This window comes from Mustela lutreola, chromosome 3 (assembly GCF_030435805.1).
Source record: "Mustela lutreola isolate mMusLut2 chromosome 3, mMusLut2.pri, whole genome shotgun sequence".
NCBI lineage: Eukaryota > Metazoa > Chordata > Mammalia > Carnivora > Mustelidae > Mustela > Mustela lutreola.
In genome coordinates, this window is record NC_081292.1 from 179,204,023 (window position 1) to 179,219,562 (window position 15,540).

At 39.3% G+C, this 15,540-nt stretch overlaps 1 protein-coding gene across 2 annotated transcripts in view; it reads left to right on the plus strand.

Annotated features, from left to right (window-relative positions):
- FARSB (phenylalanyl-tRNA synthetase subunit beta) overlaps positions 1 to 15,540 on the plus strand; it is a 71,259-nt gene that overhangs the window by 24,926 nt on the left and 30,793 nt on the right. For both annotated transcript variants that reach the window (XM_059167909.1, XM_059167910.1), the window contains 4 exons: positions 169 to 376; positions 872 to 952; positions 5,195 to 5,287; positions 10,696 to 10,813. In XM_059167909.1, the coding sequence (XP_059023892.1) occupies positions 169 to 376; positions 872 to 952; positions 5,195 to 5,287; positions 10,696 to 10,813 (500 nt within the window). The remainder of the gene's footprint in view (positions 1 to 168; positions 377 to 871; positions 953 to 5,194; positions 5,288 to 10,695; positions 10,814 to 15,540) is intronic.

Consider the following 15,540-nt stretch of genomic DNA (forward strand, 5'->3'; position numbering starts at 1 on the left):
TCTTTTCAGAGTGAGTAAATGATAATAAATCGTCTGTTAGGCTGTCTGGTGTCTCATGGAATTCCGAAAGGAAGGTGATATTTCAGATAATAGAATATTTTAAAAACAAAATATGAGTGGATTTTAAATAATCCAGTGACGTTTATGGAATGTACATTCCTATTTCAGAGAAACTCCAGAAAATATTGCCAAGCTTCTAACCAGGATGTATTTAAAGTCAGAAGTAATAGGTGATGGGAATCAGATTGAGATCGAAATCCCTCCGACCAGAGCTGACATTATCCATGCATGTGATATTGTAGAAGATGCAGCTATTGCCTATGGATATAACAACATTCAGATGATGCTTCCAAAAACCTACACCATAGCTAATCAAGTAAGATTGTACCCTTAAATAAATACTCTTTGTTGTTAGAAACTGATTATTGAATGCCAGGAAGGCTTCGAGAAAAACAGCACATAGGAATTAAGTAGTATTTGGACATGCTGTGCTATGAGAAGCATTTGGGGGATACAAAACAGATGCCCAGTGGATTAGAGTAAGTTTAAAACCTGTGTTGACTAGTATTTGAAGAAAGACAGGTTTTGAGTTTGGAGATCTTCTGACTCTTGAACTGGGAGATTCATTTTTCAACCTGACCTGTAGGCAGAAGTTCGTTGTGGGAGAGGTGAAGTGGAGGGTTAGTGCATGTGTGTAGGAGTATTGGGGTAGTGAGGCAGTGCACGGGAGCGGGTGGCGAAGTGGTGGTACTAGCAGTATTAGTAAGGATGGAAGGGGGGTTTGCCCTTTAATGACCTGTTCTGTATAAACCTTTTCTTGTAGGAAATTTTACTGAAGTGCAGTAAAGTTAACTATCTTTTTTTTTTTCAGTTTCCTCTTAATAAGCTCACAGAACTCCTAAGACATGATATGGCAGCTGCTGGATTCACGGAAGCACTTACCTTTGCCCTGGTATGTTTCATGTGTGGTCTCTGCAGCTGATTGTTGACACTGAATCTCTGAAGTACTCTGATTCCTTACATGAATTTATAAAATCTAGACTGCTAAAATTTCCAAGTTCTAGAAGAATAACCTTTTTTTTACTTAAGATTGTATAGTCCAGTAAAAAGTTTTTTTTTTTCAGTCACAGAAAATCTTGAAGGACAAAAGTCCTAAATGACACATAACAGTGTATTTTTTACTTTTATGGAAGTGTTGAGGGTTGAATTTACAACAAATTTCATAATCAAATTGATTAAGTTGGAATGTTTAGTCTTAATTTGGTTGTATCTATGCCCACTAGATGCCGCCCTAGTTAAGGATTTGTGGACTGCTCCACATTAAACTTTTTCTTTGAACGTGTTCACATCATTTGCTTTGCGTTGGAAAGCTGACATAAAAGGCCTGAATTAGGAAATGAATTTTATTACAAAATTGAAGGAAATGCCCTTCCCCCACCAGACTGACCATTTGAAAAGAATGAAAAGTCTGTGCCGTTTATAGTTTCCTCTTGCTGAGCATTTGTGTGGTGCCTACACTGTGTAGTTCTGGAGTCTTCAAGTAGGTGTCAGGTTAATGATGGAGGGTGAAAACCAAAACCACACAAAAACAAAATGACTTCATTTTCAACCCCCAGCTCAACTCCAGAAAGACAGGGAGAGGGTCATCAGAAAGGAGAGGAGCCTCTCTCCTGTTATTGAGCATTTGTCATTCACAGGATGCTAACCTCAGAAGGAACCTTACAGATTTTCTAGCTCAGCATTGTCCTTTTTTTTTTTGACTCAGGAGTCCTTTATTCCGCATTTACAGAGCATCTGTTGTATGCCAGGCACTGTAGGAGTGAAGAAGCCTGAAGTCAACAGGATAAGTACCTAATGAAGTGTACACAGACAGCAGGAGAACCAGGACCAGAATCCTAGCCTTTTGGCTTTTAGAGCAGTGCTTTTCTGTTGTCTCGGCCTGTGTATGCTCAGTTTATAGTATAGGTCATTCATCTATGCATATACTTATACAGTCTTGAACATCAATGAAATACAAAAAAAAGCATTGAGAATATATTTCGTTTTAAAAATTAAGTGACATAGGATTGATCTGAAAAGATTCAACCTATACAGAAAGAACCATGTAGAGTGAACCATGACTGTTCCGCTCTGTTTCCCCTCAGATTCCAACCCTGTTTTCCTCCCCAGAAGTAACTGTGGTTCAGACTTCGGCCTGTGTATTTCCCTGCCCTTTTATAGAAGTGTAGTGAGTTTTAAGCCTGTAACTGTGGGTAGCCCCATGTGTCTCAGGGGAGTGCATACTCTGCCTGACCAGGGCTGCTCTGCAGGGGTTTATCCTGTGTTCAGGCCTTTTTGCGTTTGATTCCCTCTCTGTGCAGTGCTCTGAAGTAGGTGTTTCTGTCTTACACAGCAGGTAATTTAGGTAACTTGTCCCATTCCATACAGCCAGTCAGCTGTGGGGCAGGATTCCAGCCCAGGCCTATGTGCACCTCGGGCCCGTGATTATACTGTCCCCTAGGGATGCCAGAAACAGTCTGTTCAGCTGTTCTGTTAGTTCAACACACATTGTCACTGGGCGGGGGAAAGGAATGAGGTGTTAGAGCTTCAGATACACAATGACAGTTTTCTTATAGGAGTTTCAGTGTCAGAGGTATTTATGTGACATAATTAGCAAACCTAAGTATCTCTGTGCCTTATGTCTAGTTTTCAATGAAACAGCCTTTTCTAAAACCTAGCCCTTGATTTTTCCAAATGCAAGTAATTGTTTCCATCATTATGATTTTTATCTGTCTGCTTACTAGTTGTAATATTTTAAATTAACTCACTTTTTTTTTTAAAGATTTTATTTATTTATTTGACAGAGAGATCACAAGTAGGCAGAACAGCAGGCAGAGAGAGAGAGAGAGGAAGGGAAGCAGGCTCCCCGCTGAGCAGAGAGCCCAATGTGGTGCTCCATCCCAGGATCCTGGGACCATGACCTGAGCTGAAGGCAGAGGCCTTAACCCACTGAGTCACCCAGACACCCCTAAATTAATTCATTTTTAAAACTAAGTATCTACTTTAGCCTTAGTACAAGAATATTCATAAAAATCAGTGAATACTTACTATACTTTTCTTATAGTAAGTAAAATATTTACTCTATTTTTCTAATACTTTAAACATATTAACACTGAAAAAAATATTTATATTTTTTACTAGCTACTGCCACTTAAGATTCCCTTGATTTCGAACTGCTTCTAATATCTGTCCCTTTTATTGTCATGATGAAGTACAAAGCCACTCAGATACCTTACCTCCACTGCCCTGTGTTTGTGGAACAACCTTTCTTCTACACACACAGTACTACTTCTATTTGAGAGTTGATTGCATCATTGAAATTGCATTTCCTAATTAATCACATTATATCATGTTAAAAAACTCCTCATTCTGAGGAGAAAAATTGGTTATGTCCAGCGTGCCTGCTACCATTCTCCACCATTCGCCTCTATAGCCGTGGCAGATCAGGGAGCCCTTTTGTTCTCTGTCTGGATGTGACTTTAGTATCCTTCCCAAGAAAGCATGGCAGGAATCATTAGAACTGACATTGACCTAAAATCTAAACCCGTGTATGTGTGTGCTTCTCTAAGAAATGCAGACTAGTCCTCGAAGTCCACTTTGTAAAATAGTGCAGTAAGCAACGTGACCTAATGTTGGAAAATTTTTCACTAATCTGATGGTACATCAGTTTTAATTTTTTTTTAAGATTTTATTTATTTATTTGACAGAGAGCTCGCAAGTAGGCAGAGAGGGTGGGTGGGGGGAAAGCAGGCTCCCTACTGAGCAGAGGAGCCTGACATGGGGCTCAATCCCAGGACTCTGGGATCATGACCTGAGCTGAAAGCAGAAGCTTTAACCCACTTAGCCACCCAGGTGCCCCATCAGTTTTCATTTTGTTTTAACTCCTTTGCAACAGTTAGCATTAATATATGTGATAATTCTTAGTATTTATTAATCACCATTGTTAATATTTTCTTGAGCACTTAGTTTCTGGCAGGCACTTTATTTGCATTACTTTGTTAATCATTTATTAGATGTGATGCATCTAATAGTTTTATTTTCATAACTTCTGTCAGTCATCCTAGTTGTGAGTGCAACAGGTATTTTTTTCTTTTCAGAGCGAGAGTGCTTAGGAGTTTACTGCTCAGAGCTTTATCCAGCACCTATGCACAGAAATTAAATGGTCAAGTAGAAAGAATATTGGGCAGAATTCAGGCCACTTGAGTTCTGCTCTTATTCTTACTGTTCTACCACAAGTCAGTGTGGACTTAGCAGGGATTATAATGGTAATCAAAGCCATAGGAACACCAGGGTGGGGAGAGTGAATTGACAGAAGTCATTAGGAATATTTTTATGGAAGTGTAGAGCTGTCATTTAAGGTAGAGCCTTGGGGGATGAGAGCAGGTAGGGAGGAGAGGCTATTCGGTCCTTCCTCCCCTCCTCCCCTCCCAGATTTTCTTTGGGGCACCTGGGTGGCTCAGTCAGTTACACGTCTGCCTTTGACTCAGGTCATGATCCCAGGGTCCTGGGATGGAATCCTGCACCTGGCTCCCTGCTCAGCGGGAAGTCTACTTCTCCCTCTCTCCCCCTGCTCATACTCTCTCTCACTCTGTTTCTCAAAATCTTTAAATTAAAAAAAAAAAAAAAGATTTTTATTTATTTGACACAGGAAGAGTACAGGCAGGAAGAGAGGCAGGGAGAGGGAGAAGCAGACTCCTGCTGAGCAGAGAGCCCAACGCAGGGCCTGATCCTAGGACTGTAGGATCGTGACCTGTGCTGAAGGGAGATGCTTAACCCATTGAGAACCCAGGCACCCTGAGACATTTCTGGTGAACGTAAGGAAGAGTGTAAGAATCAGGGAATGGATAGTTAACTGTAAGGAACTAGACTGGTAAGGTGAATGGGAGACTAGCTTAGGAAGGGCCCAAATACAGTTATACCACCATCAACATGGGAAAAACTTTGCTATGTATCATAGATAGAACTTGTAAGAGAACTAACTGTTAATGTTAAATTATATTTGCTGTGGCCCTAATTAGTTGGTATAGTTGTTATTTTTAACCTCTTTATATAGAGAACCTACATTGCTTTGAGACTATAAGTTGACTTACAGCATTAAATACGTTGTATATTAAATTTAGTCATTGTTTTTCTTTATTTTGCATATACTTTTTAGTGTTCCCAAGAAGATATTGCTGATAAGCTTGGTTTGGACATCTCTGCAACAAAGGCAGTCCACATAAGTAATCCCAAAACAGCTGAATTTCAGGTGAGAATTTTAAATCGGTAAGAATTTGGGTAAATACTGAGAGGCAGTACATAAGTTATACTTAAGATGACAAAATCTAAGAACTTGTTAAAAATCTCTTCTTAGATAAGATTATGGTTGGTTCTTACATAAGTGCTGATGAATTTTTTTTTTTTAAGATCTTTAAGATTTATTAGAGCATGTGGGAAAGGGGCAGAGAATTAAAAAAATTTTTTAATTTTTAAAATTTTTAAAAAAAGATTTTATACTAGTGAGCATGTGTGTGCAAGCGAGAAAGAACAAGAATTGGGGCAGGGGCAGAGTCAGAGGGACAAGCAGACTCCCTGCTGAGCAGGGAGCCTGACTGGGGCTCGATCCCAGAATCCCAGAGTCATGACTTGAACGGAAACTGGGGGTCAGATGTTTAACTGACTGCACCATCCAGGTGCCTCTTGTTGACGAATTCTTAACACTTTTTAGTCTTTTCTTGATTGGCCTGGTTATATTTTGTTTGCTTTGCTTGCCTAGTCTTGTCTAAACTTTCCATTTCATTCACTTAAAATCAGTTGACTGTAATACTGTTTTCAGATTTCATCTTTTCTACCCATTTTGTAATAAATGAGTTAGCAACTGTTCCTAGTACCTCCATTAAGTCATTACTTTAAAAGTAGTAGTTAACACCAGTTCTTGACTGCACTGCCTCCATTTTTTTTCATGGTAATCCTATAGTTCAGTGACAGTTTCACATAGGGTGCAGGGATATTTCAGTGAGAATACTGTCTTAGGGCGTGCCTTGGGTGGCTCAGTCGTTAAACGTCTGCCTTCTGGGGTCCTGGGATGGAGCCCTGTCAGACTCCCTGCTCAACGGCAAACCTGCTTCTCCACTCCCACTCCCCCTGCTTGTGTTCCCTCTCTAGCTATCTCTCTCTCTGTCAAATAAATAAATAAACTCTTTTTTTAAAAAATTTTATTTATTTATCAGAGAGAGGGGAAGAGAGCGAGCACAGGCAGACAGAATGGCAGGCAGAGTCAGAGGGAGAAGCAGGCTCCCAATAAATAAAATCTTTTTAAAAAAAAGGGAGAGAATACTGTCTTAGAAAATGTTAAGTGATTTACATTATTAGAATAGGAAATTACTTCCAAATGTTGTTTTTATAGTTTATAATATCTTTTTAAAAAAAATTTTATTTATTAATTTGACAAAGATCACAAGTAGGTAGAGAGGCAGGTGGGTGGTGGGGGGAGTAGGCTCCCCGCTGAGCAGAGAGCCTGATGCAGGGCTCAATCCCGGGACCCTGGGATCATGACTGGAGCCAAAGGCAGAGTATTTAAACCACTGCTTCCCACCCACACACCCCTATATCTTTATTAATAACTTAGACCATCTCTTTCTTACTGGTCAGCTCTTGTTCAGTTTTTCTTGCACATGCAGTTCTTCATGATTTTCTTTAACCCTCGCTTAGAATCAAGGGGAATCTTAGAATTGGGAGGAAATGCTTTCAAGAAAATTAATGCTTGGGGCGCCTGGCTGGCTCTGAGAGTTAAGCCTCTGCCTTTGGCTCAGGTCATGATCTCAGTCCTGGGATTGATCCCCACATCGGCCTCTCTGCTCAGCGGGGAGCCTATTTCCCCCCGCCCCGCCTGCCTCTCTGCCTACTTGTGATCTCTGTCTGTCAAATAAATAAAGTCTTCTAAAAAAAACATTAATGCTTTATAATATGTGAACATTTGTGACTTGAGTTAGCTTCTGTGAACCTTTTTTTTAATTTTTAAATTTTTTTATAAACATGTAATTTATTATTAGCCCCAGGGGTACAGGTCTGTGAATCGCCAGGTTTACATACTTCACAGCACTCACCATATCACATACCCTCCCCAATGTCCATAACCCCACCACCCTCTCCCTAACCCCCTCCCCCGCCACCCTCAGTTTGTTTTGTGACATTTAGAGTCTCTTACGGTTTGTCTCCCTCCCAATCCCATCTTGTTTCATTTATTCTTTTCCTACCCCCCGAAGCCCCCCATGTTGCATCTCCTCTTCCTCATATCAGGGAGAGCATATGATAATTGTCTTTATTCGATTGACTTATTTCGCTAAGCATAATACCCTCTAGTTCCATCCACATTGTCGCAAATAGTAAGATTTCATTTCTTTTGATGGCTGCATAGTATTCCATTGTATATATACACCACATATTCTTTATCCATTCATCTGTTGATGGACATCTAGGTTTTTTCCATAGTTTGGCTATTGTGGACATTGCTGCTATAAACATTCAGGTGCACGTGCCCCTTCGGATCACTACGTTTATATCTTTAGGGTAAACACCCAATAGTGCAATTGCTAGGTCGTAAGGTAGCTCTATTTTCAACATTTTGAGGAACCTCCATGCTGTTTTCCAGAGTGGTTGCACCAGCTTGCATTCCTACCAACAGTGAAGGAGGGTTCCCCTTTCTCTGCATCCTCGCCAGCATCTCTCATTTCCTGACTTGTTAATTTTAGCCATTCTGACTGGTATGAGGTGGTATCTCATTGTGGTTTTGATCTGTATGCTTCTGTGAATCTTGATTTTCATATCTCTGAAAGTAGGGGAGGGGTTCTCAAGTTCTAAAAATTTTTAAAGATCTAAAAATGTTAAAATTTGGATTTTTTTAAAGTTAGATTTAAAATGTACCACTAAAATGGTAGATTAGGGCTCGCTTGCTATTTAAAGAACTAACTGGTAGTAATACTCATCAAGTACACAAATTGTTTCTCTGTATTCAGTGTAAGAACTTTAAATTCTTACGCCATTTGGAAGGATTGTGAGAAGGTCCACTCACTTTCCTACTGCTCTTAAAAGATGCCCTGTTCTTTTCAGTGAGAGACACTCAAATTCGTTTGGGTAGAGGAATTTTTCAGTAAATCTTACTGGATTTTGATTTGCTTTTATTCCAAATTTTCCTTTTCCTCCCAGTTTCATTTATCAAGCTTGATAGATTTCTTAAGATGTGGTAATGTTCTGTAGGGTTTATATCCTGCTTTCTCTACTTTAATAAGTAGAAGGAAAATCACAAACACATTAAATAACACTATAAATAGCTGTGGATTAGCACACTTTCAGAATCTATATTTCTGCATAAAACACATTAAATGAGTCCATCTTTTAGACTGGACAGACTCTATATTTTACTCCTGCTTTACCATTACATAGGTCCTCCCATTACTAACGTAGCTAACAGAGTTCTGTTTGTTTAAATATAAAGTTGTTTCTGGAATAGTAACCCAGTTTATTGTTTATTCTTTCTCTTGGATAATTCTTAATTTGGGGCTGTTTTCTAACTAGATATGTTAGAGAATGGATAAAAAGAAAAATGTCAGTAAACATGTAGATTTTATAAACAAAGTTACAGAATATTACCATGTTCCCCCAAATTAGCAATAGTATTCCTTAATATTTTTAAATGTTCAGTCATTGAAATTTTCTTAATTGTCTAAATTTTTTTAATAGACAATTTTCATGAACTTCATCTGAATCCCAAGTCAAAGTTGATAATGTTTCTTATGTCTCTTATTTTTTTAAAAAGATTTGTTTATTTATTTGAGAGAGAGATGTAGCGAGAGAGGGAACACAGCAAGTGGAGGACTGGGAGAGAGAGAAGCAGGTTTGCTGTTGAGCAAGGAGCCCGAGGCGGGGCTCAATCCCAGGACCCCCGGGATCATGACCTGAGCCAAAGGCAGCTGGTTAATGGCTAAGCCACCCAGGTGCCCCCTTATGTCTCTTTTAATCTACAGATTGCCCCCCAGTCCATCTCTCTGTCTCTCTTCCTTTTACTTTCTGCATTGAACAAACTGGGTCATTTGTCTTAGAGTTCATGCAGTTAGGATTTTGTTAGATACATTCTAGTAAATTAGCAGGTAGATCTAGAAGCTTGATTAGATTCAGGTTTCATTTTTTGTATTGCTGTGAGTTTTTAAACAAGCAAATAAGGCTGATCTATAAAATGGAAAAAAAAAAAACCCACTAGGAAAAGCTATTTACATAGGTAGCTTGTTTATATTCTAGTAAGTTAAGCTTTCTTTTAACATTGTACTTTTATTTCTGTGAGTGGTTTGTGCACTTGCTCTCCAGTTGTGAAAGTAAGAGATATTTACAAAAGCAGGGAGTTGAAGACTACCAGCAGCAGGTGACAGAGTGAATGTATTCGGAAAGGTTTTCTCTTTCCCTCAATACACATTGTATAAGCAAGTCTTCATAGGGGTTTACTGTTATGCCTGTAGGATCTAGGAGGGGCTGCTGTTTTAGCCAGGGGGGTCAGGGCAGGCCTCTGTGGGGACCTTTTGAACAGAGACCTGAAGAAAGACAGCCACATGTGAACCCAGAAGAAGACTGTATGTGGTAGAGGAAGGAGGGAGGCATGGGGGCTTGAGATGGAACTGCTTGGGGAGTGTGGCTGAAACCCAGTAAACCAGCGGGAGCGGCAGGCATGGAGTGTGGAGAGGAGGCCCGGGCCAGATTCAGATAGGACCCCATGCAGGGCATGATTTCATTCAAAATTTGATGGCAACCTATTAGATTTTTGAGCAGGGGAGTGTCATCTGATGTAGGCCTTAGATCATCACTTTGTGTGGAGAGCAGGCCATAAGGCGGCAGGAGTGGAGGCAGAGAAACCAGCTTAAGCTCCTACAGTAGTCTGGGTGAAGGGTAGTGGTGCTGGTGTCTGCTGCGAGCCCAGGATCTTAAGGGTGGTGCCCTACCACTGCTGTTAAAACTTCTGAGAGTAGGGTGTTGACAGCTAACCTATCATATAGCTTAGAGTGAGAAATTTGAGATAGAAGTAGGGAAGTTGTTTTTTGTCTTTTTGTTTATTTTTAGAACTAGCATGTTTGTTTTTATTTCTTTGGCCACTAAGCTGAAAACTATGGTTACAGCTTGCCCATAGCAGCTGCATAATTTTTTTAGTGCTTACATATTTGTGTTCTGTTTTCTCATTGTGATACTGTAATTGCATTTACATTTTCCCTAGTCTTGGTTTTTAAGAATTTGATTAGCTCATATTTAATCTCATTTAAATACTTGAATTTCTTGTAATCTCCTTCAGTTACTTTATAAAATAAAGCAGGATATCAAAATTTACATATTTGTAATCTTAAAAGCTAACTTTAATTTTAAAAATGATCATAACCAATCCTAGATATAGGCATTTATTTATACTTCTTAGTTTTTGATCAGACTTTATGATTTTTTTATTTTGTAAGTTTGGGAGCCAGGATATTTTCAGTTTTTTGTCTTGGAATTGATAATTAAAAATGATTTGGACATTTACTCATTGCATTTTCCAGAAGAGTCTTACTACTGTGAAGCTGTCGAGTTCTTTTGGCCTTGTTTTATAACCAAGTCAGTTTGGGTTATTTTTTGGTCATTTCAGTTTCATGTCTTCTCCTGTAGGTGGCACGCACTACCCTTCTTCCTGGCCTCCTAAAGACTGTAGCTGCGAATCGGAAGATGCCCCTTCCTCTGAAACTGTTTGAAATCTCTGACATCGTAGTAAAAGATTCTAGCAGAGGTAAGAACAAGTCATCTTTGATTGTACACTTAAAGCATTTTATTATGAGAATCTCAGCTCTATATAAAGGTGTGCAGTATAACCACCCCTGTGAATCTAACACCCACCTTCAGCAATTATCAGCACATGGCATTCCCCCACGTTAGTTTGATGTGATTCCTAGACATCCTGCCATTTCACTAGCAAACAGTATGTACTTCCAAAAGATATATATATCTAAAAGATAAAAGATACTACTTTTGTTTTTAAAAAATAACCCAACACTATTTTATCATCAAACAGCCAGCTAGTGTTTAAACTTTCCTAATTGTTTCATAAATTTACTTTTCATGATTGATTGATATAAATCCATCCAAGTAATACCTTCAGATATTTGGTTGCTTTTATTTCTTTTAGTAGAAAACAGATCTTAAAGAACTTAACATTTATGAAGAACCCTGTTAAAACCTCAACTTGAAAAGTACAGTGAAACATTTTTTTAAAATCTTGTGATTTATGTGCATATCATTTTAAGGTACTTTGTCTTGTCACTCTAGTTTAGCATTAGCTATTTGTCATTATAAATGTGTTTGACCAGTTTTTGCCTCAAGAATAGGCTGGACTTGTTAGTATAGCCAGTAGCCTGGTCTACCATATGGAACTCAGAGGTTATTTGGTGAACATATTTAGGTAGTACTTAAACCTGATTGCCAAGGATATCTGTCTTACTCAAACTTCTGTCTTCAGACTGACACAAGTCCTTTTGGAGCTGCATATGGGGTCATTTCTTGGTAGCAGGGCCATGAAATGACTGAATTGCTGGCAGTATTTCTCTTGTTCCCTGAGAACCAGGGAACAGTTCCAGTCCTAACCATGTTTATACAGGAGTTTCATTCCAGATTTTAAAACTGAGTATGTGCTCCTGAATCACTCGACAACAGCAACGGCCTTTTCCTTAGTTATTCCTGAAGAGGATAATGTGGCATTATTCTGACTACCCAGAGCCGTCAAGAACTATTGACTCTAAATCAGTCTGTCTTAGGAAACAGATACCATAGGCTTGCCCGCTTGACTATATGTGGACCTTCTATAGCAAACTTTGCAGCCAAAGCTGGATTCCATCTGCTCTCTACTATGTAGCCTTCTTTTCAATTAATAGCATCACCTTGCATCTGTGTGGTGCTTTGTACTTTATTTATTTTTTTTTTTTTTTTAATTTTTTTTTTAAAGATTTTATTTATTTATTTGACAGACAGAGATCACAAGTAGGCAGAGAGACAGACAGAGACAGAGGAAGGGAAGCAGGCTCCCCGCTGAGGAGAGAGCCCAATGCGGGGCTCGATCCCAGGACCCTGGGATCATGACCTGAGCTGAAGGCAGAGGCTTCAACCCACTGAGCCACCCAGGTGCCCCGGTGCTTTGTACTTTAAAAAATTTTTAAAAATATACCTTTTCTCTTGGGATTGTTAATCTCTCTCCTTGAGGCAGATTGGACCAAAAAATATTGTCCCTATTTAATTTGTAGGAGAACTGAGACAGAAAAGTAGTAATTTTCCCAAGGTTGCATAAATTTTGGACTTAGAGCTAGGGCCAGAATTTGGTCTCTGTGCATATATCCTTAGAGAATAAAAGTTTATTTTCATACCAGTCTATGTAGAATTTCCTTTGGGTGGTCAATCTGGCAGGAATTGGAAAACATTTTCAGTGCCAGCTGTAAGTAGTTCTGTAGTTCTTGTGCCTCAAATCCTCCACTGGTACAGATACCTAAGAATTTGTTATGATTTTAATGTCAGATTTTTTCTGTGAACTTTGACTTCTTTCCTTTCATTTTAGGTCTTTGAATTGTAGGTTTTGATCCTTGGCGATCCAAACGTATTTATAAATACAGGATTAGGTTTAGGTTAATTATACTAAGTTTCCTCAAAAGTTCTATATATTTGGGTGTTCCCAATTTGGGGGCATAAATACTTGTTAGATCTTCTTGTTGGACCCCTATATTATGATATAGTGCCCTTCTTTGTGTCTCATTATACTCTTTATATTTAAAATGGTTTAAAATCCAGTTGGTGTAGGCATGGCTACTCCAGGTTGCTCTTGTGATGTCCATTAGCATGATAAATGGTTCACTGTCCCCTCACTTTCAATCTGCAGGAGTTTTTAGGTATAAAATGAGTCTAAGTTTCCTCAAAAGTTTTATAATACTATATCATCAGTAAGCCTCCTCCCTCATGGTAAGGACTCCCTACAGGGCTCTGCAGAGCTAGGCTTGCTTGTAGGCGATCAGCTCAGAGTCTGGAGAGTGAGGAACAAGCTGGGGTTCCCCACAATTGCCACGGGCAATTTTCACAGTAAGCGCGGAGCACTTGACTGTATTGCTGTCCTTGGTATGGATCGCTTCACTGTTTTTTCTTTCATGTGTCTTTTGGGAAGTCCCAAACATAGACTCCACTGTGCCCCAAGGCCCATGCTAGGAGATAACCTCGGCTGTTGAGAGCGAGCTATTGTACAGGGCTAGGCTGTAGGCCATCATTTAATAAGTCACCCTGGTGAAAACCCTAGAAATCCAGTCCCTATACTTTTAAACTCAGATTAGGATTTCTTCTGCACTTTGTTTCATCAGAAAGAATAGTTTTCATTCTGTAGCAGACCTCTTTTATTTGGGGGTTTAGTTGTGATTATTCTGTGGTTTTCCCTGTGGGAACATTTTTATCTGATACTGCTTTTGCCTGTTGTCTTGGAATTACGGTTTTCTTCACAATTTTTTATGCCATTAATGGGATTTGAGGAATGAGAAGAGGTAAGTGTGCTCAATAAGTTTATCATCTTGAAAACATAAGTTTGCTTCGGAGTGGCTTTTCTCTTTAGGTAGGCCTGGATTTTATGTCCTAACAAGTAGCTTTTCTGAAGGATTATTGTACATATGTTCAGGCAGACTCCCTACTTGTCATTTGGTGTACATAGAGGGTTCTATGGGAAAGGCAGCATAGCACATGGATTTAAGACTGTACAGCCAGACTACTCGGTTTTGAGTCATGGTTCTGCCACTTTTGAGCTGCTGAACGTTGGACAATTTATGTAATTTCTCTGTGCTGTTTTCTCATCTGTTGCAACAGGGATGATCATAGTACTTACTAGATTTTTGGTAAGAATTAAATGAAATTTTTTTTTTTTTTTTTTTTTTAAAGATTTTATTTATTTATTTGAGAGAGAGAGACAGTGAGAGAGAGCATGAGCGAGGAGAGGTCAGAGGGAGAAGCAGACTCCCCATGGAGCTGGGAGCCTGATGTGGGATTTGATCCTGCGATTTCGGGATCATGACCTGAGCCGAAGGCAGTCGTCCAACCAACTGAGCCACCCAGGCATCCCTAAATGAAATTTTTTTTAAAAGTTCGAGCCACATAAGAAATACAGTTTGGTGTCTGCTCTTACTGTTAGAGTCCCTAAGGCCAGATACATAGCATCTTGGTTTTTGGTAATTTTCTGTGAGAGTGACTTAGAGACTTTTGGCTATTAAAGGTGACTCGATGCCACCTTGCTGACACTAAAAATGAGGCACTTAGGGCTCATTTTTATCCTTAATTTGACTTAATTGGCTTTTCTTCTGTTGTGCACTATTTTTTTTAGGTTATGAAAACCAAAATGCAAAATGTACTGATGGGGCAATTTACTTAAAAATAGGAATGTGGTTTTTGTTTGTTTGTTTGTTTTTATGTTTTGTGGGGTGGGGCGGCATTGTTTTTGAGGATTTTTTTTTTTTTTTTTAAAGGAATGCTGTGTTTCTAGTAATTCATCACCCACTTCTCTTCAATGAATTGAGCACAAATGTTTTTACTGCCTTTCAAGCCAGTCAGCATTTTTCTGTTGTATTTATATTAGCCAATTCCTCCTAAGTATTCAAACTGTTTTAGAAAAAAAAATGTAGTCCATTAAAAGTGAAATGATAGAGGAATTTTCCAGTTATGTATAAATCCTAGATTTTCATTAGTGGGGGCCATACCCAAAGGACTGGTTCAGAAGGGGCAGAGATGTGTGGCAGCAGTGAGCAAGACAGTCTCATTCATTGCACTGGGAGAAAAGTCTTTTTGAATTCCTGTTCTTTGCTATGGTCTGCTTGGACTATGAGAGAGTTTCCTGTCTTGAGAGAGACTGATGGTGAGCAGATTTTTATAGGTAGTACTCTGAAGGAATGTACGAGGGGCCCTGAGAACACAGAGGAGTGACCGTTGCCACTGAGTCATTTTCTAACATTAAGGAAAACCCTGACTCTCAGCCTCCTGTCAGTTTTGTGTAGGCATATGTATCTTCCACAGTGGAAATGAAAAGGAATCTATGCTGGATTTCAGTATGCCTCCTACAAATTTTGTTTGACTTAAATTCCTATAAGTAAGTGAAAGCCCACTGGCCCCTGTTTTCATGCTTGACCTCACTGGATAGTTTCCTTTGCTCTTGTGGACTTCTTTGACTGACTGTCCATGTTGTGAGACTGTCAGTCCCACTGCCTATCTAGTGACTAAGTCAGGCACACTTCTTGGATAGTAAAACTTCCACTTGGAGTCCTGCACATTCCAGTTCTTTAAGGCTGAGCCAATTACTACATTTATTGAGCTGTAAGATCCAGAGTTGCTGCTGCCTTGTTAAAAATTAGTCATGACTCCACCAGCTAAGCTGATTTATCCCTTTTGGGCAGAGTGGCATGTGTCTTTGGAACGAGAAGTTAAATGCAGACTCTGCTGTGGGGTACATTTTCA